The sequence below is a fragment of the Salvelinus alpinus genome, chromosome 21, assembly GCF_045679555.1.
Source record: "Salvelinus alpinus chromosome 21, SLU_Salpinus.1, whole genome shotgun sequence".
In the NCBI taxonomy this organism is placed as follows: domain Eukaryota; kingdom Metazoa; phylum Chordata; class Actinopteri; order Salmoniformes; family Salmonidae; genus Salvelinus; species Salvelinus alpinus.
In genome coordinates, this window is record NC_092106.1 from 33,863,273 (window position 1) to 33,888,313 (window position 25,041).

The window sequence follows — 25,041 nt, forward strand, 5'->3', positions numbered from 1 at the left end:
CCGTCTCTCACAGTTGAAGTGTACCTATGATAAAAATTACAGACCTCTACATGCTTTGTAAGTAGGAAAACCTGCAAAATCGGCAGTGTATCAAATACTTGTTCTCCCCACTGTATATATCTCCTCATCAGCTGTAAGTTGAGGGCCAGCCTGTCAGCTTCTTTCCCCCAAGTACCCTCTCACTCTATATATATATCTCCTCGTCAGCTGTAAGTTGAGGGCCAGCCTCTCAGCTTCTTTCTATCCCCATCTTTCACCTGTTTACCCAATTTATTCCCTTTTCTCATCCCTCGATCGTCACTGTTCTCCATAGTGTCGTCAGATGGCTCTAGTCCAAAGCTGACAAGGCACTAAGGTGACATCTTCTCTTACCCTCACTCCTCTTCTGCTCTACCTTTCTTCTCACAGATTCATCTCCCTGAAAACTACAGAAAGTAGGCACTCTAATAACCCAGATGCTAAGCAAACACACGCACCCTCTTTTGCTATTCCATCGTCAGTTCCATTACTCAGTGTTGACAGGTGTCTTCAGCCTATCCACACCACCCTATTGTCTGCATAGAGGAGAGGAAAACACTGGCTGCCAAAGTCTAGGGGCGGGGGCTCTTTAGCTGTTACAATTTGGCATGGTGTGTGTGTGTGTTAACTGGGGATTCCCTGGGAGTGATCCTGTAATGTTGTGTGTGTGTGTGTGTGTAGGGTTGTCCCAGTTTAGCTCATTCTAACCAATGACTCATGAGTTTCTGGAGTTCAGACGACTTTACGGACCCCCTCCCTTCCCTCCACAAAGGAGACACACGCCCAAGTGTCAACCTATAGACCATCAAAATCACTTCAGAACCATACTGATCAAGTCCACATGGTTTGGAGAGTCTCACTCCAGTGGTAGAGTATGTGAGCATAGCTGCATGTGTATGTGTGTGTTTCCCTTGGAGAGACAAGGCCTCCCAGAGTCCCCAGACTCAGCCAAGTCTAATGACATCACATACTGACACAATTCGACCCCTATAAAATTCGGCCCCTATAAAATCTGTCAATTTTTTTTGTCTGATTCCATTTCATTTTTCCCCAAATTCCACTTTCTCTGTTTGTCCATGTTTTCGTTTTACCCAGTATTTTAAATTCAAAATATAACTTTTTTCAAAGAAAAATAACAACATTTGATGGTGTAAGTCCACAACATGCTTAAACCACATCAGGAGACCATTTGAGGTCTGAGAAAAATCGAATAAATTATAGATTTTGGTGTGTAGTTACACTGTATTGCAACTGTGCACCAGCAAGAGAAATGGTTAGCGATGTTCCTGTAACAAGAGACCATGGTCTGGTTAGCGATGTTTTTGTAGCAAGAGACCGTGGTCTGGTTAGCGATGTTCCTGTAGCAAGAGACCGTGGTCTGGTTAGCGATGTTCCTGTAGCAAGAGACCGTGGTCTGGTTAGCGATGTTCCTGTAGCAAGAGACCGTGGTCTGGTTAGCGATGTTTCTGTAGCAAGAGACCGTGGTCTGGTTAGCGATGTTCCTGTAGCAAGAGACCGTGGTCTGGTTAGCGATGTTCCTGTAGCAAGAGACCGTGGTCTGGTTAGCGATGTTCCTGTAGCAAGAGACCGTGGTCTGGTTAGCGATGTTCCTGTAGCAAGAGACCATGGTCTGGTTAGCGATGTTCCTGTAGCAAGAGACCGTGGTCTGGTTAGCGATGTTCCTATAGAGCTCATTTGATTGCAGAATTTGCTAAACAAATCGCCACTGAATGATGCAAATGATGATATTCTGCCAGGTAGGAATAGGCTACTTCGTAGATAACATTTAATTGAGAAGGTTTTGGGAAAACCTTTCCAGCTCTACCAGAAAAATGGTTAACATTAGCATAATTGCTAATGGCTAAACAAAGCACACACACGTGCCATTTCAGAAAGTTGCAGACAAATATGATTCACTGATGTATTTTGTTTATGTTAACTTAAGCGCATTAATGCATTTTCATTAACACTTTTTTGGATAGTCCATCTGTAGCTGCTCTACAGACGATCAGTAACAATTCAACCATCAACAGTGCTAACCCTAACCCTTATCTTAACCCTTTCACTAACCCTAACCTTTGCAAGCTGTTACTTATTAACAGATAGTATGACCATGTGTAGAGCATCTACAGATGGACAATCTGACTATCCCAAAAAAGTGACCACATTTTCTAATAAATTCAATACATTTAGATGATTTCCTACTACACTGAACCAAAATAACAGTTATGAACTTTAAGGAAATCAGTCAATTGAAATAAATGCATTAGGCCCTAATCTATGGATTTCACATGACTGGGAAAACAGATATGCATCTGTAGGTATGTGGACACCTGCTCATCGAACATCTCATTCCAAAATAATGGGCATTAATATGGAGTTGGTCCCCCTTTGCTGCTATAACAGCCTCCACTCTTCTGGGAAGGCTTTCCACTAATGTCCGAACGTTGCTGTGGGGACTTGCTTCCATTCAGCCACAAGAGCATTAGTGAGGTTGTGCACTGATGTTGGGCAAACAGGCCTGGCTCGCAGTCGGCGTTACAATTCATCCCAAAGGTGTTCGATGGGGTTGAGGTCAGGGCTCTGCCTAAAACCCCAAACACCAAGCAATGAAGATGTAGAAGCACGGTAGCTAGGAAAACTCCCTAGAAAGGCAGGCACCTAGGAAGAAACCTAGAGAATAACCAGGCTCTGAGGGGTGGCCAGTCCTCTTCTGGCTGTGCCGGGTGGAGATTATAAGAGTACATGGAACAATAAGGCCAGATTGTTCTTCAAGTTGTTCAAACGTTCATAGATGACCTGCAGGGTCAAATAATAAGCACATTGGTTGTAGAGTGTGCACCTCAGGAGTAAAAGACAGAGAGAGAACAGCAGGTCCGGGACAAGGTAGCACGTCCGGTGAACAAGTCAGGATTCCATAGCCGCAGGCAGAAGAGTTGAAACTGGAGCAGCAGCACGACCAGGTGGACTGGGGACAGCCAGGAGTCATCAGACCAGGTAGTCCTGAGGCAGGGTCCTAGGGCTCAGTTCCTCCAGGAGGGAGAGAGGCAAGCTCTACACCACTCCAGCTGATGTTTGGCATTGCGCATGGTGATCATAGGCTTGTGTGCGGCTGCTCGGCCATGGAAACCAGGTTCATGAAGCTCCAGACGAACAGTTATTGTGCCGACGTTGCTTCCAGAGGCAGTTTGGAACTCAGTAGTGAGTGTTGCAACCAAGGACAGACGCTTTTTAGAAATTCTTCGGCCTCCCGGGTGGCGCAGTGGTCTAGGGCACTGCGATGCAGTGCTAGCTGCGCCACCAGAGTCTCTGGGTTCGCGCCCAGGCTCTGTCGCAGCCGGCCGCGACCGGGAGGTCCGTGGGGCGACGCACAATTGGCCTAGCGTCGTCCGGGTTAGGGAGGGTTTGGCCGGTAGGGATATCCTTGTCTCATCGCGCTCCAGCGACTCCTGTGGCGGGCTGGGCGCAGTGCGCGCTAACCAAGGGGGCCAGGTACACGGTGTTTCCTCCGACACATTGGTGCGGCTGGCTTCCGGGTTGGGATAAAATTTAAAAAAAATGAAAATAAAAATAAAAGAAATTCTTTGATTGTGCAAACTCACAGTTTCATCAGCTGTCCGGGTGGCTGGTCTCAGACGATCCCACGGGTGAAGAAGCTGGATGTGGAGGTCCTGGGCTGGCATGGTTACACTCGGTCTGCGGTTGTGAGATCGGTTGGACGTACTGCCAAATTCTCTAAAATGACGGAGGCGGCTCATGGTAGAGAAATTAAACATTAAATTATCTGGCAACAGCTCTAGAGGATATTCCTGCAGTCGGCACGCCAATTGCACCCTCCCTCAAAATGTGAGACATCTGTGGCACTGTGTTGTGTAACAAAGCAGCACATTTTAGAGTGGCCTTTTATTGTCCCCAGCACAAGGTACTGATCATGCTGTTTAATCAGCTTCTTGATATGCCACACCTGTCAGGTGGATGGATTATCTTGGCAAAGGAGAAATGCTCATTAACAGGAAAGAAAACAAATGTGCGTATGGGCGTTTGTGCGTATGGGACATTTCTGGGATATTTTATTTGAGCTCATGAAACATGGGACCAACACTTCACATGTTACGTTTATATTTTGTTAAGTATAAGTTCAATACATGTTGGAATGTTGAATTCCATTTTAATGTCTGGATTCCATGATTCAGAGCAGATTTTATAGGGCCCTAGAGAAGGCCACTGAGATCACCAATGGTCAGAGGACACCGCCTAACAGAGTTCCATTCCATCCACCCTCCCTTACATTCAGGAACAGCCTCCTTTGCATTCAGGAACAGCCTCCCTTGCATTCAGGAACAGCCTCCCTTGCATTCAGGAACAGCCTCCCTTGCATTCAGGAACAGCCTCCCTTGCATTCAGGAACAGCCTCCCTTGCATTCAGGAACAGCCTCCCTTGCATTCAGGAACAGCCTCCCTTGCATTCAGGAACAGCCTCCCTTGCATTCAGGAACAGCCTCCCTTGCATTCAGGAACAGCCTCCTTTGCATTCAGGAACAGCCTCCCATACATTCAGGAACAGCCTCCCTTGCATTCAGGAACAGCCTCCCATACATTCAGGAACAGCCTCCCATACATTCAGGAACAGCCTCCCATACATTCAGGAACAGCCTCCCATACATTCAGGAACAGCCTCCCATACATTCAGGAACAGCCTCCCTTGCATTCAGGAACAGCCTCCCTTGCATTCAGGAACAGCCTCCCTTGCATTCAGGAACAGCCTCCCTTGCATTCAGGAACAGCCTCCCTTGCATTCAGGAACAGCCTCCCTTGCATTCAGGAACAGCCTCCCTTGCATTCAGGAACAGCCTCCCATTCTCCAGCAGACATTGAAGTCTAATCAGACTGTTGTCAATGTGTGTGTTATGTGCAAACACTCTTTGCCACATTAGATTTGCTCTGAGACCCACAGCGGAAGAAGCTTTTGATTAAAGAAGAGAAGGAAAGATGGAGAGATTGAGGAAGGAATAAGCAAGAACAAGATTGATGGTGGGGTAGATGTACAGAGTGATATGAAATGATGTAGACTAGATAGTGGGAGATAAGAGAAGAGAATGAGAGAAATATTAAATGGAATGGTGGGCCTCCTCTGAGGTCTATCCTTTATAGGGTCTTTACTAAATGAAAAACCCTTTGATTTGATGAGAGGAGGTTGGGAGTTAGCCATTAAATATGCCTGGTTGTGTGTGTTGCATAAGAGTGGTTGATCCTAAAAGTCAACAGGGGGTCCTCTGTAACAAAACATCAAAGTATTCTCACACTTTCATTTTACTCCTGCCATTCACATTCAGATTATGATATTATGTCTGATCACTAACAATGTAGAGTACGTATAGAGGCGTAATCTAGAGCCAAGCTGTTGATTTTTAATCTGAGGGCATCCTGCTATTGACAAACGTGTTGAATTATGCAACAGAACGTAACAACAGCAGTAATTAATGAGGCAGTCACCAAAATCCCTTAACTTCATTATGTGTCTGTGCCAGTAAAATGTTTTAAGTGCTAGAATTCAGTAAATAACAATTGGATTTTAAAAATGCTCAACGTTTGGAGTATCTACTTCCATTGTCCAACTGTTGCATTTATTACAATTGATATTAGAACCTTTTAACAATGTTGATGAGCGTTGCTAATGTACACACACACACACACACACACACACACCTTTCAGAAGGGAGGTGGGAGAATTGACTGAATCCAAACACTAAGGATCAAATCCACCTCACAACACTCAGACCCAGTCCAAAAAATCCCTAGGATGGGCCTTCCTCCTGCCCCTTCGTTGAGAACCATTAGTTGATACGGCACAAATACACACACTTAGGAGTTTGAGGTGAACCTGGGCCTAGTGCAAGTTTTCCAAAGCCGTCGCCCCCCCAGGTGCACGTTTTGGTTTTTGCCCCAGCACTTCACAGCTGATTCAAATAACCAACTCATAATCAAGCCTTGATCATTTGAATCAGCTGTGTAGTGCTGGGGCAAAAACCTAAATGTGCACCCAGGGGGCAGTAAACCCTGGGCTAGAGCACGGGTCCAGAGGCAAAAATGATACTGTGGTATTTTCTTGTTTCTCCGCCAAGAAAGAGGCTCACAAGCAGGCAGATGTATGTGATGAGAGACAGCCTGTTATAGTCAGTCTGCTGAAGATGTGGCTGTAGTCTCCAGGCCAAACTAAATGACACCTGTGGGTTGTTAGTGTTACTGTGGCTCTAGAAAACTGAGGACAACCAGGTCAACAAGGTAGCTATGACCACAGGTCAGAAAAGAACACAGAACACTGAGGACAACAAGGTAACTATGACCACAGGTCAGAAAAGAACACAGAACACTGAGGACAACCAGGTCAACAAGGTAGCTATGACCACAGGTCAGAAAAGAACACAGAATACTGAGGACAATGTTACGGTGTTTCTAGAACACTGAGGACAACCAGGTCAACAAGGTAACTATGATCACAGGTCAGAAAACTCAACTGGTATGCTCTCTTCTCCTGCTGCCTGTGCCCTATATCCTAAATGATGTCTCCCCCCCCTCTTCTTTCCCTGGCCCCACGCAGCTCATCTGTCTTCCCTCCCCACTGTCTCTCTCTCAGACAAAGTAACAATAGAGTGTCTAGGTCATTTGAACAGGTCAACACAGGAAGCTGACTTCCCTGGTGTAGGCAGGTCATTCATCACCACTGACTAAGACATACACACCACTAGATGAAACAACATCTAGGCTTCTCCTGACAGGCCACTTATGACATGGACTATCAAAATGACAACAAACTTCTATTGTTCTATATTCACCTTAAATTGTTTCAATTACAATTGAGTAATGTTTATTTAGATATCTTAGAATGTATTGTAGAAGTCTGATTGTGTCTAGGCCTAATCATCCAACATATATGTAACAAAACAATTGCAAGTACAAACCCATTGTGATCAAAATATTCAATTCACTAATAATACTGACCATATTACTGCCCATTATAGGCTACAGCCAGTCTGCCCAAAACACCAGTTGCTTTGTTGTTGAAACACTTGTTATGGTTCGTTCATACAAAACAAATACACACATCAAAAAAGGGGACTCACCATGTTGCCTCAGGTTAGAAGACCGCATCACCTTGGCGGACACTACCTGGCCTTGTGTGCCCCCGGTAAAGCCCACCAGCAGCGCGAGCAACAGCGCCAGTGCCACGCGCCCAGAGCTGTTCATTCTTTCCGTGGCGGTTGCACACTAAACTAAAATCCCAAGCGTGGAAGAACCACTTATAATTCTGAAAAGAGACCAATTAGCTACTTGTGTTCTCCCTGGAGACTCAAGTAAAAGTTTTCTTAAAACGTTCGTGCTATTCACATAATTTCTCCCGAAATGGAGCGAACTGCCTGTCTCAAACTCACCATAAACCAGCTCCGCCGCTACAGAATGCTGAGCAGGTTCATATACTCATGTCCACAGAAAAGTACGGGCGCCGATTTTTTTATCGCTTTACCGCGAGTTAATCCACACTGGTAATTCCATGAGAAATTATCCACTTTAGTTCAACTTCTCTGATATCAGAGCGAGCGCGACATGCTTTCCAACAATTTAACTTCAAGGCTGAGAGTGTGCGTGTCTCTCACTATAGCTCTACACACGCACACGCGCGCTGGTGTGTGTGAAACTTCCATCGGTGAATTGACCAGAGAGGAGGATTCGGAACAAGGAAATAGACCAGAAGAAACATTTTAGCGGCGACAAGGAAACTTTGGAGGTAAAATCAGACACACGCTCACACAGAGTGAGAAGGAGCCAGGAAGGGATTTTTCATCGAGAAGGAAACTTGATTGGAGGCGAAATAAACTGGAGGAGAATAGTGTGGCAGTCACTGACGGCATTGGGCACTGACAATAATACAGTGTTTACTCGGGGGGGAATTTGTCCAGGGAACAACTCTGACATTAATTCACTTGTTGAATAGGCTGATGAATAAGTGAGACCATATCTGACACTGTTCATCATTTCATCATTTCACTGAGCAAATGCAACCATATCTATAACAGTTGCAGGCTAATTTACAGTATTATTAATGTATAACATTTGTGCGCCGTCCTACAATTGGCCCAGCTTCGTCCGAGTTTTTGCCTAGTTATATAAAGGAAAAAAAAAAAAAATGTCACTAATTTGGTTTATGTAGGTCTTGTATTCTGTTAATTTACATGTAATAGCATGACGTTCGTAGCCCATTATTTTGCCAGGGATAGCCCATTCAAACTATGGAAGTTTATGCTAATATCTGCGGTCATTTCTGAATGTATTAATTATTATTAATTATTTTCTCATTTTCTAGATACTATAGAAGATGCTTTGTATTGTACCAAGACAGCAGCCTCTCCCTCAAGGTCAGCAAAACAAGGGAGTTGATTGTTGACTTCAGAAAGCAGAGGAGTGAACATGCCGGGATCCACATTAATGAGACTGCAGTAGAGAGAAACAGCAGTTTTAAGTTTGTTGGCGTCCACATCACAGAGGACCAACAGCGTCTCTACTTCCTAAGGCGGTTGAAGAAATTCAGCATGCCACCCAGGTCCTCTCCAAATACTACCGCTGCACCATCGAGAGCATCCTGACCGGTTGCATCACGGTCTGGTACGGGAATTGCTCTGTCCACGACAGCAAGGCCCTCCAGCGGGTGGTGAAAAGAGCCCAGTACATCACTGGGGCTCCCACCAATCCAGGACAGCTACTCGAAACGGTGCATGATACAGGCCCGCAGCATCATCAAAGAGCCCACACACTCCAGCCATGAGCTGTTCACTCCTTTACCGTCGGGCAGACGGTATGAGAGCATGGGCTCTGATACCAACAGGCTCAGAGAAAGGGGTCTGATACCAACAGGCTCAGAGAAAGGGGTCTGATACCAACAGGCTCAGAGAAAGGGGTCTGATACCAACAGGCTCAGAGAAAGGGGTCTGATACCAACAGGCTCAGAGAAAGGGGTCTGATACCAACAGGCTCAGAGACAGTTTCTATAGTATCTACAAGACATCAGACTGCTGAACACTTGAACAGGACTGACCACCTGGTCTGATTCTCCACACCTTAGCACACACACACACACACACACACACACACACACACACACACACACACACACACACACACACACATTCATGCTACACACACATCACAACTGCTGCTACCAGACTCTAATTATAATTACTAAATACTGCACAATTTAAACACTTGCCCCACAATCCCCCTTCCCCTAAACACGTGTAAATATTGGACTATAAATTGTGCCTTCCTGTATTATACTGTACATTTGCAAAACAAATGTATTCTAGTGAGCCATTTAGTGTGTGAGTGAATATGTACTCATGGGAGTGTATTATGTCTGTGAGTGAGTGAGTGAGTGACATATGTGGAGATACTACCAGTCACGTGGAGGTGAGATCTGAGGAGTGGTATTAACACTGATTAGTAACAGATACATTCATTTAACTTTTTCTCATAATTCTCTATGTAAAGTCTCCCAGACACTCACAGTTATCACAAGGAATTTACAGAAATAACTGGCATAGACTCAGATACCAGTTAGTCTATGATGGAGAGATTCCTTTGGGACATTCTGGTTCTATGGGAGAGATTCCTTTGGGACATTCTAGTTCTCTTGGAAAGACAGTCTGTATGATGTAAGAATATAACACTGATGGTTACTGTCACTGACCAACATTCTCATCCTGACAGTCCACATCTCATAACTGAGTTACCTTCAACCACCTTGTCATCCTCCATAACCTCAACCTTTGACCTTACCCACAGATTCCCCCTCCCTTCCCCCTGCCCTACCTATCTAAGCCACTGTTCTAAAGCCAGAGTTGTTGACTTGGACAGGATGTAGTTAATGTGTGACAGTCATTGACAGTGAGGTGTACACAGTTGATAATCAGAATTGCTGAGCACACAATCACAAGCCATTCTGTCTCCCTGGGAGACTAATTAATAGAGATATAATCAGTCTTTCTGCCTAGCTGTGTGTGTGAGAGAGATCATCACCGATCCTCAATAGAGGACATTTCATTGTAAACAAACATGATTTATCCCTCTAACACAGTGGTTCCCAAACTTTTTAAAGTCCCCCTTCAAACATTCAACCTCCAGCTGCGTACCCCCTCTAGCACCAGGGTCAGCGCACTCTCAAGTGTTGTTTTTGACATCATTGTAAGCCTGCCACACACACTATATATTAAACATAAAAATGAAATCACATTTTATTTGTCACATACACATGGTTAACAGATGTTAATGCGAGTGTAGCGAAATGCTTGTGCTTCTAGTTCCGACAATGCAGTAATAACCAACGAGTAATCTAACCTATCAATTCCACAACTACTACCTTATACACACAAGTGTAAAGCGATAAAGAATATGTACATAAAGATATATGAATGAGTGATGGTACAGAACGGCATAGGCAAGATGCAGTAGATGGTATCGAGTACAGTATATACATATACATTATAATTAAGTGGCATTGTTTAACTTCTTGAGAATACAGGGGGTGCTATTTTCCCATTAGCATAATTTGCTCTACAGATTAAACTGCCTCTTATTCAATTATTGCTCTTACTATATGCATATAAATAATACCATTGGAAAGAAAACAATCTCTAGTTTCTAAAACCGTTTCAATTTTGTCTCTGAGTGATACAGAAGTCATTTGACAGCACTTTCCATGACCAAGAAGAAAAAAGCAAGATGTGTATGCCAGCTTCAACGCTCTGCCTATATATGGTCGTGCCCCCTATGACCCGAAACACACCTCATTGGCCTTCCTCTGGGTGTCAAGAGGACGTCAGAAGAAAAATATCTTGTTTATCTGGGACTGACGTGAAATGAGAGCTATTTCTTTGGCGTGACCGACAACTTCCGGTTTTCTGATTCGCACGAGTTGGAGCTGCGATTGTGTACTGTTTTGCTGGCGTTATGGATGAAAACTATCTCCGTGTCGAATTTTGTTTGATACATGTGACCAGATCATCGTAATGTATGTTTTTTCAATATAGTTTAATCAGATTATTTGAATTTTTTCGGGAGTTTTGTGGTGTTCCGTTGTCTGAATTTATTTACGTTTGAGATCCGTGCCACTCGACCGGTACCTGTGCTAAATGGAGTGGGCAAGGAACAATTCTGAACGGAACCAACGACTCATCTTGACAAAGGACACTTTGATCAACATTCTGATGAAAGATCAGCCATAGTAAGACCCAATTTACGATGTTATATCATATCTGTTGTGCATGTGAACTGGCCGTGGGCGCCTAGCCGAATCTGCCTGGTATAGCTATGCTAATTTAGCGCTACATTTTGTTTTCGTTATAAAACATTTCATAAATCTGAAATATTGTTTGGATTCACCAGATGTTGGGCTTTCAATATCTGTACGCTGTGTATTTTTCTGAAATGTTTTAAGATGAGTAATTCGTTATATGACGTTGGTCTCTGTAATTGTTCTGGCTGGGTCAGCACTATTTCAGATTGCAGCTGCAATGTAGAACTGTGATTTATACCTGAAAAATGCACATTTTTCCCAAAAAAAACTATGCTATACCATAAATATGTTATCAGACTGTCATCTTATGAAGTTGTTTCTTGGTTAGTGGCTATATATATTTTTATTTAGTCGAATTAGTGATAGCTACTGACGCAGGAAAAAGCTGTTGGGAGTAAAAATATTGTGTCCTTTGCTTGCTTGATTGCCTTGCGGAGCTAATGGATACACTGTTTGTATTCGGTCATGTTTCCGGTCACCTTGCCCTGGTTAAAAGCAGTGGTTCGCGCTTTCAGTTTCACGCGAATGCTGCCATCAATCCACGGTTTCTGGGTTGGGAATGTTTTAATAGTTGCTGTGGGTACGACATCGGCGATGCACTTCCTAATGAACTCGCTCACCGAATCAGCGTATTCGTCCATGTTGTTGTTGGACGCAATGCGGAACATATCCCAATCCACGTGATCGAAGCAGTCTTGAAGCATGGAATCAGATTGGTCGGACCAGCGTTGAACAGACCTGAGCGCGGGAGCATCCTGTTTTAGTCTCTGTCTATAGGCAGGGAGCAACAAAATGGAGTCGTGGTCAGCTGTTCCGAACGGAGGGCGGGGGAGGGCCTTATATGCGTCGCGGAAGTTAGAATAACAATGATCCAGGGTTTTACCAGCCCTGGTTGCGCAATCGATATGCTGATAGAATTTAGGGAGTCTTGTTTTCAAATTAGCCTTGTTAAAATCCCCAGCTACAATGAATGCAGGATATGTGGTTTCCAGTTTACATAGAGTCAAATAAAGTTTGTTCAGGGCCATCGATGTGTCTGCTTGGGGGAAATATATACGGCTGTGATTATAATCAAAGAGAATTCCCTTGGTAGATAATGCGGTCGACATTTGATTGTGAGGAATTCTAAGTCAGGTGAACAGAAGGACTTGAGTTCCTGTATGTTGTTATGATCACACCACGTCTCGTTAATCATAAGGCATACCCCCCCCCCGCCCCTCTTCTTACCAGAAGATGTTTGCTTCTGTCGGCGCGATGCGTGAAGAAACCAGCTGGCTGCACCGACTCCGATTGCGTCTCTCGAGTGAGCCATGTTTCCGTGAAGCAAAGAACGTTACAGTCTCTGATGTCTCTCTGGAAGGCAACCCTTGCTCGGAAGGCAACCCTTGCTCGGATTACGTCAACCTTGTTGTCAAGAGACTGGACATTGGCGAGTAGTATGCTAGTATGCGAGTAGTATGCTAGGGAGTGGTGCGCGATGTGTCACAACCCGGCTCGTGGAAGTGACAAAGAGCTCTTATAGGACCAGCGCACAAATAATAATATAATAATAATCAATAATTTTGCTCTTTATTTAGCCATCTTACATATAAAACCTTATTTGTTCATCAAAAATGGTGAATAACTCCCCACAGGTTAACGAGAAGAGTGTGCTTGAAAGGATGCAAATAACTCTGCAATGTTGGATTGTATTGGAGAGAGTGTCAGTCTTAAATCATTTCCCACACACAGTCTGTGCCTGTATTTAGTTTTCATGCTAGTGAGGGCCAAGAATCCACTCTCACATAAGTATGTGGTTGCAAAGGGCATCAGTGTCTTATTAACAGTGCGATTTGCCAAGGCAAGAAACTGAGCGCAACCCTATCCAGAAATCTGGCAGTGGCTTCTGATTAAATTACATTTTCACAGAACCGCTTGTTGCAATTTCGATGAGGCTCTCTTGTTCAGATATCGGTAAGTGGACTGGAGGCAGGGCATGAAAGGGATAACGAATCCAGATGTTTGTGTCGTCCATTCTGGGAAAGTACCTGCATAATTGCGCTCACAGCTCACTCAGGTGCTTCGCTATATCACATTGAGTTCATTTGCACACAAAAAATCATGCATTGATGGAAAGACCTGTTTCTTGTCCTTATTAATGCAGAGAGAAAAGAGCTCCAACTTCTTAATCACAGCCTCAATTTTGTCCCACACACTGAATATAGTTGTGGAGAGTACCTGTAATCCTAGATTCAGATTATTCAGGCGAGAAAAAACATAACCCAGATAGGCCAGTTGTGTGAGAAACTCGTCATCATGCAAGTGGTCAGACAAGTGAAAATTATGGTCAGTAAAGAAAATTTAAGCTTGTCTCTCAAATCCAAACTTTGCCCTTGATAACCAGCACACTTCTGTATGTTGTAAAACATTAAATGGTCGCTGCCCATATCATTGCATAATGCAGAAAATACATGAGAGTTCAGGGTAAACAAAGTTAACAATTTTCGCCGTAGTGTCCAAAATGTCTTTCTGCAGCCTCTCGGTGGATGCTGCAGTGTACCCAAGTGGCGTCGGGAGCAACTGCTTACACGCTCAACTATGTCTCCCTGTCATGGCTTTTGCGCCATCAGTACAGATACCAACACGTCTTGACCACCAATGTCCATTTGATGTCACAAAGCTGTCCAGTACTTTAAAAATATCCTCTCATGTTGTCCTGGTTTCCAGTGGTTTGCAGAAGAGGATGTCTTCTTTAATTGACCCACCATAAATGTAGCAGACATATACAGTTGAAGTCAGAAGTTTACATACACCTTAGCGATTTCTGACATTTAATCCTAGTACAAATTATTACCTGTTTTAGGTCAGTTCGGATCACCACTTTATTTTACGAATGTGAACTGTCAGAATAATATTAGAGAGAATGATTTATTTCAGCTTTTATTTCTTTCATCACATTCCCAGTGGGTCAGAAGTTTACATACACTCAATTAGTATTTGATAGCATTGCCTTTAAATTGTTTAACTTGGGTCAAACATTTCGGGTAGCCTTCCACAAGCTTCCCACAATAAGTTGGGTGAATTTTGGCCCATTCCTCCTGACAGAGCTGGAGTAACTGAGTCAGGTTTGTAGGCCTCCTTGCTTGCACATGCCTTTTCAGTTCTGCCCATGAATTTTCTGTATGATTGAGACCAGGGCTTTGTGATGGCCACTCCAATACCTTGACTGTGTTGTCCTTAAGCCATTTTGCCACAACTTTGGAAGTATGCTTGGGGTCATTGTCCATTTGGAAGACACATTTGCGACCAAGCTTTAACTTCCTGACTGATGTCTTGAGATGTTGCTTCAATATATCCACATATTTTCCCTCCTTATGATGCCATCTATTTTGTGAAGTGCACCAGTCCCTCCTGCAGCAAAGCACCCCCACAACATGATGCTGCCACCACCGTGCTTCACGGTTGGGATGGTTTTCTTCGGCTTGCATCCCTCCCCCTTTTTCCTCCTAACATAATGATGGTCATTATGGCCAAACAGTTCTATTTTTGTTTCATCAGACCAGAGGACATTTCTCCAAAAAGTATGATCTTTGTCCCCATGTGCAGTTGCAAATCGTACTGGCTTTTTTAACGGTGGTTTTGGAGCAGTGGTTTCTTCCTTGCTGAGCTGTCTTTCAGGTTATGTTGATATAGGACTCGTTTTACAGTGGATATAGATACTTTTGTAACTGTTTCCTCCAGCTTCTTCACAAGGTCCTTTGCTGTTGTTCTGGGATTGATTTGCACTTTTCGCACCAAAGTACATTCATCTCTAGGAGACAAAACACGTCTCCTTCCTGAGCGATATGACGGCTATGTGGTCCCATGGTGTTTATACTTGGGTGCTATTGTTTGTACAGGTGAATGTAAACTTCTGACCCACTGGGAATGTGAATAAATAAATAAAAGCTGAAATAAATCATTCTCTCTAATATTATTCTGACATTTCACATTCCTAAAATAAACTTGTGATCCTAACTGACCTAATACAGCGAATTGTTACTCGGATTAAATGTCAGGAATTGTGAAAAACTTAGTTTAAATGTAATTGGCTAGAGCGTATGTTAACATCTGACTTCAACTATATATATATATATATATATTTATATATATATATATATAAATAATTGTTTTTACTGTGTGAATCACATCTTTATTAGGTGTTTCCCCGATGGCATTGTGCATACCCCTGGGGGTACCTGCTCTAACCAATCAGCACTGGACATATTCAAGAGTCTTAACCAATCAACACTGGACATACTCAAGAGTCTAACCAATCCAATTCTGATGATCTACTCTACACCACGCATATGCAACAAGCTCTCACAGTCTCATGTCAGAATTAGACGTTCATCCATTTTCTAAACATAACATTTCAAAATTGTTCAAAGAGTCAAATTTCAAAATGTTTAGAGTTAAGTTTAGACATTAACTCAGAATTTTTAAGGTTAAAGTTAAGTTTAGGCATTAACTTAGAAATCCTAAGGTTAGGCATTAACTCTGAATGGTTAAGGTTTGGGATAGGCTTTCTATTGCTGGATTTGAACATGCCCATCCGCCATCCCCGTCCACAATACTCGTCCACAAAACATTAACATTTTAGTCAGTTAGCAGATGCTCCTTTTCAGATTGACTTACAGTAGCAATTAGGGTTAAGTGCTTTGCTCAATAGCACGTTGACACATTTTTCACCTAGTTGGCTCGGGGATTTTAACAACTGATCTTTCAGTCACTCGCCCAACGTTCTTAACTGCTAGGCTACCTGCCACCCTACTTGAAGGTAACTGCGCTCACTGTTGCCCCTAGTGGCCGTTTTTTTTACATCATCTCCCAACGTCCTCAGATATGGATGGACATCGAATACTGACTTGACCTGGCTACTCATATGAACACACACTCACTACACACTTCCACTCATACCAACACACTCACTACACACTCTCTACACACTTCCACTTAAACATACACTCACTACACACTTCCACTCATACGAACACACACTCACATCACATTTACACTTATACGAACACACACTCACTACAGACTCTACACACTTCCACTCCACTCATCCCAGTTACCTGGTCTGGATCAGAAGAGCTGTTTTCCAACCACTCTGTGAGGAGCAATAAAGCGTTGTTAGTTCTCATCCTTTATTTCATCAGGTAAAGGCTTAAGGAGAAACAGTGGGATACGTGGCGATATGGAGGTTTTGGCTGAGGGGGAGGAGAAGAGGAGGACGGCTAAAGGAGAAGTAGAGACGAACGAGAGTGGTGGTGGTTTTGGGAAAAGCTCAAAACTGACAGAAGGAGGAGCCGTGGCAATCCGTCATTCAGGGTTCAGGGCTCTGCCCCAATTGTTTTGAGTAACACACTTTTTGTTAAAAAAATAAAACAATTTGGGGGGCTTTCCTGTTTTGCATGTTATTTTGACAATAACACCATGTCACATATCAGTTTGCAAACAATGTAAAAAATATATATCATTGAGTTAATTCATCTGCATACAAACATGGTCTCTTTTTTGTTTTCTAGAGTAAGGCAGCTCCAAAATCTAGGTGTTTCAGCCTAGCTCAGTCCTTTCTGTGGCGGTTGGGCAATCCAGCAGAAAATACGGAGCGTTGCTCCGTGATTGTCTCAGTGTTCTGTCACTCATGGGGACACTACGTCACCGCCAAGTCTAAGGGTAGAGCTAGAAAATTCAAGCCCCTTGGCTGCTGCCATGGAGTTACATTAGAAGTGCCCATCCAAAAAGGCTCAAGGTCATTAGCCACAGATTACATGACGTCAAATCACATTATATGTACAGTAGCTTTGATTGGACAGATCATGTCAACATCATACTTTCAAAATCTTAGCTAGCAGTCATCATCATGAATCAAGTCGACAATCTACTGGGAAATCCTTTTTAATCCTTGTCATTTAAAAAGAAATAATGAAGAGAAATTATAGATAAAACATATTTACATATCAGTGCTCATTTGACATAAAGTTGGAAATCGCAAATTCATCAATGATTGGTTTGGAAGGAATCAGTGGCTAACTGCAAGCATTGCAAAGCAATCATTAGTTTATTCAGTGGAGTGGCTGTGTGGTCCGAAGTCTAAGATTAAGGGTCTCTTCTCCTAGTTTAAAATTATAGACATTCAACACTGGTCATGCTGTCAACGAAGCAAAATTGTTTGCCACACTCAAAACAACTCAACTCGGAACTGCAAAATCAGACTTTAGTGAGTTTGGGAACTCGGGGAAAAATGAGCTACGACTGGGAAAATACATTTGGAACTCGGGCCTCTTTCTAGATCTACAACCTGAAGATCACTGACGTCATCATGATTCAACTTTTTTTTTTTTGAGTTCCCAGTTGTCTTGAAAGCACCATAAATCCAGAGAATGCCAGACTTTGATGACAAAGTTTGATGATAAAATTTGCCCATGGAGAACCGCCGCACCACATGTCCAAGTGAGCACAGCACAACAAGGTGAGTCCAAATGTTATTTTACTGCTGCTTTTTAATTACTTGTTCCTTTTATTTCTTATTCTTATTCATATTTTTTAAACTGCATTGTTGGTTATGGATTTGTAAGTAAGCATTTCACTGTAAGGTCTACACTTGTTGTATTCGGCGCATGTGACTAATAGAATTTGATTTGATTTTTGAATAGTTATATTGACTACGTCCATCCTAGCTCGTTCATTAATATCTTAATCGAAATTACTGATTGCCTCTTATCCCCTTGTCGTCCACTTATGCTATATCTTGTACATCTCAATTGTCAGTAGAAACCACATTTGTTTAAGTAAGTCAGCCATGTCAGTTTATTTTTTATTAAGGCAGTAAATGAAGCTGAATGAACTGTTTCGCTGCCAGACAAGGCTCCGCTGATAGCCAGGTGTAGCAGTGGTAAGGTGTTGGGACTGCTGTTGGGACTCTGCTGTTGGGACAGCTTTATGTAGGCCCTAACCGTTTGTGTCACCGTTATAGTGCAATTCATGTATTGTTTATTATTGTGTTGTGTAGTGGCTTTGCTGGCATGCATCCCACTGGTTTGTTTTTTTCCACCACCAAGATATACATGCTAAAATTGCCACTGGGCAGGAGAGGGGAGAAGAAGAGGGATCATTAAAGAGGTAACATGTCTCACGATCTTAAAGGAGTCATCCACTCAAAAACTATATTTTGGTATATTCTTCATTAGTCCACTGTTGATACAGTCCTGAAACGTCTTGCATGTCAGCAAGCAAGTTTTCAAGATAAAGAACTTTCAAGAAGCAATGTGTGGCATGCCATCATCATCATGATGATGCTAAATGCTTTTGACTGACTTGATACAGTGGGGAGAACAAGTATTTTATACACTGCCGATTTTGCAGGTTTTCCTACTTACAAAGCATGTAGAGGTCTGTCATTTTTATCATAGGTACACTTCAACTGTGAAAGACGGAATCTAAAATCCAGAGAATCACATTGTATGATTTTTAAGTAATTCATTTGCATTTTATTGCATGACATAAGTATTTGATACATCAGAAAAGCAGAACTTAATATTTGGTACAGAAACCTTTGTTTGCAATTACAGAGATCATCTGTTTCCTGTAGTTTTTGACCAGGTTTGCACACACTGCAGCAGGGATTTTGGCCCACTCCTCCATACAGACCTTCTCCAGATCCTTCAGGTTTCGGGGCTGTCGCTGGGCAATACGGACTTTCAGCTCCCTCCAAAGATGTTCTATTGGGTTCAGGTCTGGAGACTGGCTTGGCCAGGAAAACCTGCAAAATCGGCAGTGTATCAAATACTTGTTCTCCCCACTGTACATCCCACTCCCTTGTTGTTTTCCTTCTCTCTACACTTTACATTTTCATTCTACCCCCTCTCCCCATCTCTCTCTCTAAGTGGTGTTGTCTGTTGACAGAGATAGACTGGTCATTTCTCACTCAGACTCAGTCAGACAGTCAGTTAGTCAGACAGTCGGTGAGTCTGTCAGTCATTCAGTCAGTCAGTGAGTCATTCAGTCAATGAATCAGTCAGTCATTCAGTCTGTCAGTGAGTCATTCAGTCAATGAATCAGTCAGTGATTCATTCAGTCAATGAATCAGTCAATCTTTCAGTCAGTCAGTGAGTCATTCAGTCAATGAATCAGTCAGTCATTCAGTCAGTCAGTGAGTCATTCAGTCAATGAATCAGTCAGACAGTCAGTCAGTGAGTCAGTCAGTGAGTCTGGGAGGAGACAGAGAACCTTAAGCCGGGTGTAACCTATACGATTTTGCCCCCGATTTAACACTTCTTATGGCTATTGCTCGACAACATTCCGCTGAAAAGGCAGCGCGCGAAATTCAAAAATATTTTTATAAATATGTAACTTTCATACATTCACAAGTGCAATACACCAAATTAAAGCTTAACTTCTTGTTAATCTACCCATTGTGTCCGATTTCAAAAATACATTACAGCGAAAGCACAACATATGATTATGTTAGGTCAGAGTCACAAAAACACACACAGCCATTTTCCAGCCAAAGAGAGGAGTCACAAAAATCTGAAATAGAGATAAAATTCATCACTAACCTTTGATGATCTTCATCAGATGACACTCATAGGACTTCATGTTACACAATACATGTATGTTTTGTTCGATAAAGTTTTATGGTCAGTAATGTTGTGCCTCGAAAACATCCGGCAAATTTTCAGAGAGCCACATCAATTTACAGAAATACTCGTAATAAACTTTGATAAAAGATACAAGTATTATTTACAGAATTATAGATAGACTTCTCCTTAATGCAACCGCTGTGTCAGATTTAAAAAAAACTTTACGGAAAAAGCAAACCATGCAATAATCTGAGTACGGCGCTCAGACAAAAACAAGCAATGCAGATACCCGCCATATTGTGGAGTCAACAGAAGTCAGAAATAGCGTTATAAATATTCACTGACCTTTGATGATCTTCATCAGAATGCACTCCCAGGAATCCCAGTTCCACAATAAATGTTTGATTTGTTTGATAAAGTCCATCATTTTTGTCCAAATACCGCCTTTCGTTAGCGCGTTCAGTTCACAATCCAAACTCACGAGGCGTGGGAAAGTCCAGGCGAAATTTCAGACGAAAAGTTCAAAAAGTTATATTTCAGTTTGTAGAAACATGTCAAACGATGTATAGAATCAATCTTTAGGATGTTTTTAACATAAATCTTCAATAATGTTCCAACCGGAAAATGTCTTTGTCTTTAGAATTGCAATGGAACGCAGGTCGCTCTCACGTGAGCGCGCGTGACCAGCTCATGCCATTCTGCCAGACCCCTGACTCATTCAGCTCCCATTCCCCCCTCCTTCACAGTAGAAGCATCAAACAAGGTTCTAAAGACTGTTGGCATCTAGTGGAAGCCTTAGGAAGTGCAATATGACACCATAGACACTATATATTCGATAGGCAATGAGTTGAAAAACTACAAACCTCAGATTTCCCACTTCCTGGTTGGATTTTTCTCAGGTTTTCACCTGCCATATGAGTTCTGTTATACTCACAGACATAATCCAAACAGTTTTAGAAACTTCAGAGTGTTTTATACCCATTACTACTAATAATGTGCATATATTAGCTTCTGGGCAAGAGTAGCAGGAAGTTTACTCTAGGCACACTTTTCATCCGAATGTGAAAATGCTGCCCCCTATCCCAAACAGGTTTTAACTGTCCCTGACAAGTTTTTGAGATCATAGACAAAATTCTCATGTTGTTGCCTACTCGTGGCACCAGGCGTCACCAACGCTCGTTTAATGTGAGCGGGTCAGAGACCAAATCTGAGGGCTACCGATTCTGTCTTTCAGCAATCTCAGATGTCCTGATATTTTATTTTACTCTCACAAACTCTGCAATGCTTTTGTAGTGTGAGATATGCAACGACAACTTTTGAGAACGGTGATCATCAATAGCCAGTGAGAGCTCGCCAGAGAAGGAGAGAGTCAGATGACGTTATCGCACATAGAAATCCTATTCAATTACTAGTATTCCTTGTTCTATGGTATTGTATCACCCAGAATGTGTAGACTCTCAAGCCTGAGGGAAGACTACTACTTGTATGCTTTTCTCCTTGTTTTTTTAGACAAAACTAACGCAAAAGTGAAATCACAGGCAATGTTATTCTATTAAAAATGTGGGCTGTTGTTGGCTAGATATTTCAACTCTGTTTGGCAAGTGTGAATGACTGACTGAACATTTTTTTTATGCTGCTTTGAGCCACAGTTCATTGTAGCTAATCTAATTACATCATCACTGTATCACCACATTGTTTTTGCGAGACAACGTAGTATGGAGAATCCTCACAATCAAGTAAAGAATGTTCTAGTGTGTGACCTACCGTCTGTGCCACATCATTTAGTGTGGCACCACTACGTTGGCAGGAAAAAAAACGACAGGAAAAACAGTCATTTAATGTGATAGGCTCAGTGTTGTTAGGATTTTTAAAGTTGTGTAGTGTACGCATGGCACTAAGTCAAATCAAATCAAACGTTATTAGTCACATGCACCGAATACAACAGGTGTGAAATGCTTACTTACGAGCCCCTAACCAACAATGCAGTTTAAAAAAATACGGAAAAGAAAATAAATAACAGGAACAAGTAATTAAAGAGCAGCAGTAAAATAACAATAGCGAGACTACTGTATATACAGGGGGTACCGGTACAGAGTTAATGTGCGGGGGCACTGGTTAGTTGAGGTAATATGTATATGAAGATAGAGTTATTAAAGTGACTATGCATAGATGATGACAACAGAGAATAGCAGCGGCATAAAAGAGGGGGGAATGCAAATAGTCTGGGTAGCTATTTGATTAGCTGTTCAGGAGTCTTATGGCTTGGGGGTAGAAGCTGTTTAGAAGCCTCTCGGACATAGACTTGGCACTCCGGTATCGCTTGTCATGCGGTAGTAGAGAGAACAGTCTATGACTGGGTGGCTGGAGTCTTTGACAATTTTTAGGGCCTTCCTCTGACACTGCCTGGTATAGAGGTCCTGGATGGCAGGAAGCTTGGCCCCAGTCATGTACTGGGCCGTACGCACTACCCTCTGTAGTGCCTTGCGGTCAGAGGCCGAGTAGTTGCCATACAAGGCAGTGATGCAACCAGTCAGGATGCTCATGATGTTGCAGCTGTAGAATGTTTTGAGGATCTGAGGACCCATGCCAAATCTTTTCATTCTCCTGAGGGGGAATAGATTTTGTCATGCCCTCTTCACGACTGTCTTGGTGTGCTTGGACCATGTTAGTTTGTTGGTGATGTGGACACCAAGGAACTTGAAGCTCTCAACTTGCTCCACTGCAGCCCTGTCGATGAGAATGGGGGAGTGCTCGGTCCTCTTTTTCCTGTAGTCCACAATCATCTCCTTTGTCTTGATCACGTTGAGGGAGAGGTTTGGTCCTGCCACCACCCGGCCAGGTCTCTGACCTCCATCCTATAGGCTGTCTCGTCGTGGTCGGTGATCAGGCCTACCACTGTTGTATCATCGGTAAACTTAATAATGGTGTTGGAGTTGTGGCTGGCTGTACAGTCATGCGTGAACAGGGAGTACAGGAGGGGACTGAGCACGCACCCCTGAGGGGCCCCTGTGTTGAGGATCAGTGTGGCGGATGTGTTGTTACCTATGCAAATTGGAGTGGGTCTAGGGTTTCTGGGACAATGGTGTTGATGTGAGCCATGACCAGCCTTTCAAAGCATTTCATGGCTACAGATGTGAGTGCTACGGGTCGATAGTCATTTAGGCATGTTACCTTAGTGTTCTTGGGCACAGGCACTATGGTGGTCTGCTTAAAACATGTTGGTATTACAGACTTGGACAAGGAGAGCTTAAAAATATCAGTGAAGACACTAGTTGGTCAGTGCATGCTCGCAGTACACATCCTGGTAATCCGTCTGGCCCTGTGGCCTTGTGAATATTGACCTGTTTTAAAGGTCTTACTCACATCGGCTGTGGAGAGCATGATCAAACAGTCTTCCGGAACAGCTGGTGCTCTCATGCATGTTTCAGTGTTATTTGCCTCGAAGCGAGCATAGAAGTAGTTTAACTCGTCTGGTAGGCTCATGTCACTGGGCAGCTCTTGGCTGTGCTTCCCTTTGGAGTCTGTAATGGTTTGCAAGCCCTGTAATCCATGGCTTCTGGTTGGGGTATGTACGCACGTACGGTCACAGTGGGGATGACGTCGTAGATGCACTTATTGATGAAGCCAATGACTGATGTGGTGTACTCCCCAATGCCATCGGAGGAATCCCGGAACATATTCCAGTCTGTGCTAGCAAAACAGTCCTGTAGCTTAGCATCTGCTATATCTGATCATTTTTTTTATTGATCTAGTCACTGGTGCTTCCGGCTTTCATTTTTGCTCAGACACGGAGAGGGGATTTAGGGGTCTCACATCACTCATAGAGCTCTGAGTATAGCTGAGTAGGGGTGTGTGTGTTTGTGTGTGCGCATATGCGCGTGTGTGTCTGTGTACATGCGCGTGTGTCTAGTCTTTGTGGATTGTCTAGCAACACAGAGGGGCATTGTGGCTTTCAGACACTCCATCCAGAGCTGTGAGACCATGGGTCAGAGGTCAAAGAGCACAGATGCTTTCTGTCTCTCCTCTCCCCTCTCTTCTCCCCTTTCCCATCCCCTCATCCCATCATTCCCTCATCCCTGGGCTTACTGTCACATGACAGAAGATTAGTTGTGGTGGTAGGGGACCTGACTGGACTTTGCATGATTGCTAGTGTGGATGTGAGAGTGGTTTTTGTGTGTGAGATGGGTAACACTTTATCTGGATTGTCCTTCCGTAGATGCTCTACAGTCTATCAGTTACAATTCAACTGTCTATATACTAACCCTAGCTCTAACCTCAAGCTTAACTCTTACCCGAACCCAAACTTTAACCCTTACTCTAACATTTATCCTAACCCTAAACTGAACCCTTATCCTTGCCCTAACACTAACTTTAACCCTTACTCTAACCTTTATTCTAACCCTAAACTGAACCCTTATCCTAGCCCTAACACTAACTTTAACCCTTACCCTAACCCTTTTCCAAACCCTAAACTTAACCCTTGCCCCTACCCTAGCCCTAACTTTAAACCTTACCCTAACCCTTATTCTAAACCTAGCCCTAACCGTAACGTTAGCAAGCAGTTGCTTATAAACAGATAGTTTGGTGATAGTATGACCATCTGTAGAGCATCTGCAAATGAAAAATCCAGACCATCCAAATAAAGTGTGAGCACATTCAGTCCCGGGCCAGTTCAGGTGAGTTACTCCTCTGAAGGTCAATGTTTTAATGGAGTCAGTGGAGCCAGGCCAGCAGGAGAACCACACTAAGTGTTTATGTAATGTTACCCTCCGTTTAAAAGATTCCACTACAGCTATGCAGAGAGAGAGGGAGAGAGGGAGTGGGGGAGGGAGAGGGAGAGAGAGAGAGAGAGAGAGAGAGAGGAAGGGGGACAGAGAGAGGGATAACCAGATAGAGAGAGAGATAACCAGATAGAGAGAGAGATAACCAGATAGAGAGAGAGATAACCAGATAGAGAGAGATAAAGAAAGAGAGGGATAGTGGGGGAAAGAGGGAGGTGACCGAGAGAGATAGAGAAACTTGGAGAGAAAAGGGGAGACAGAGAGAGAGGGAAAGAGATGGGGGAGGGATAGA

At 43.2% G+C, this 25,041-nt stretch overlaps 1 protein-coding gene across 2 annotated transcripts in view; it reads right to left on the minus strand.

Moving 5' to 3' along the window:
- The window catches only part of LOC139548271 (platelet-derived growth factor D-like), a 69,696-nt gene extending 62,111 nt beyond the window's left edge, over window positions 1-7,585 (minus strand). The window contains exons 1-2 of one of the 2 annotated variants that reach the window (XM_071357836.1): window positions 7,449-7,585; window positions 7,140-7,324 (exon numbers count right to left, since the gene is read on the minus strand). In XM_071357836.1, coding sequence (XP_071213937.1) covers window positions 7,140-7,263 — 124 coding nt within the window. In that variant the 5' untranslated portion in view covers window positions 7,264-7,324; window positions 7,449-7,585. Of the gene's footprint in view, window positions 1-7,139 lie in introns of both variants that reach the window. The other variant, XM_071357835.1, reaches the window with a different exon arrangement.
- Between the last annotated feature and the right edge of the window lie 17,456 nt (window positions 7,586-25,041).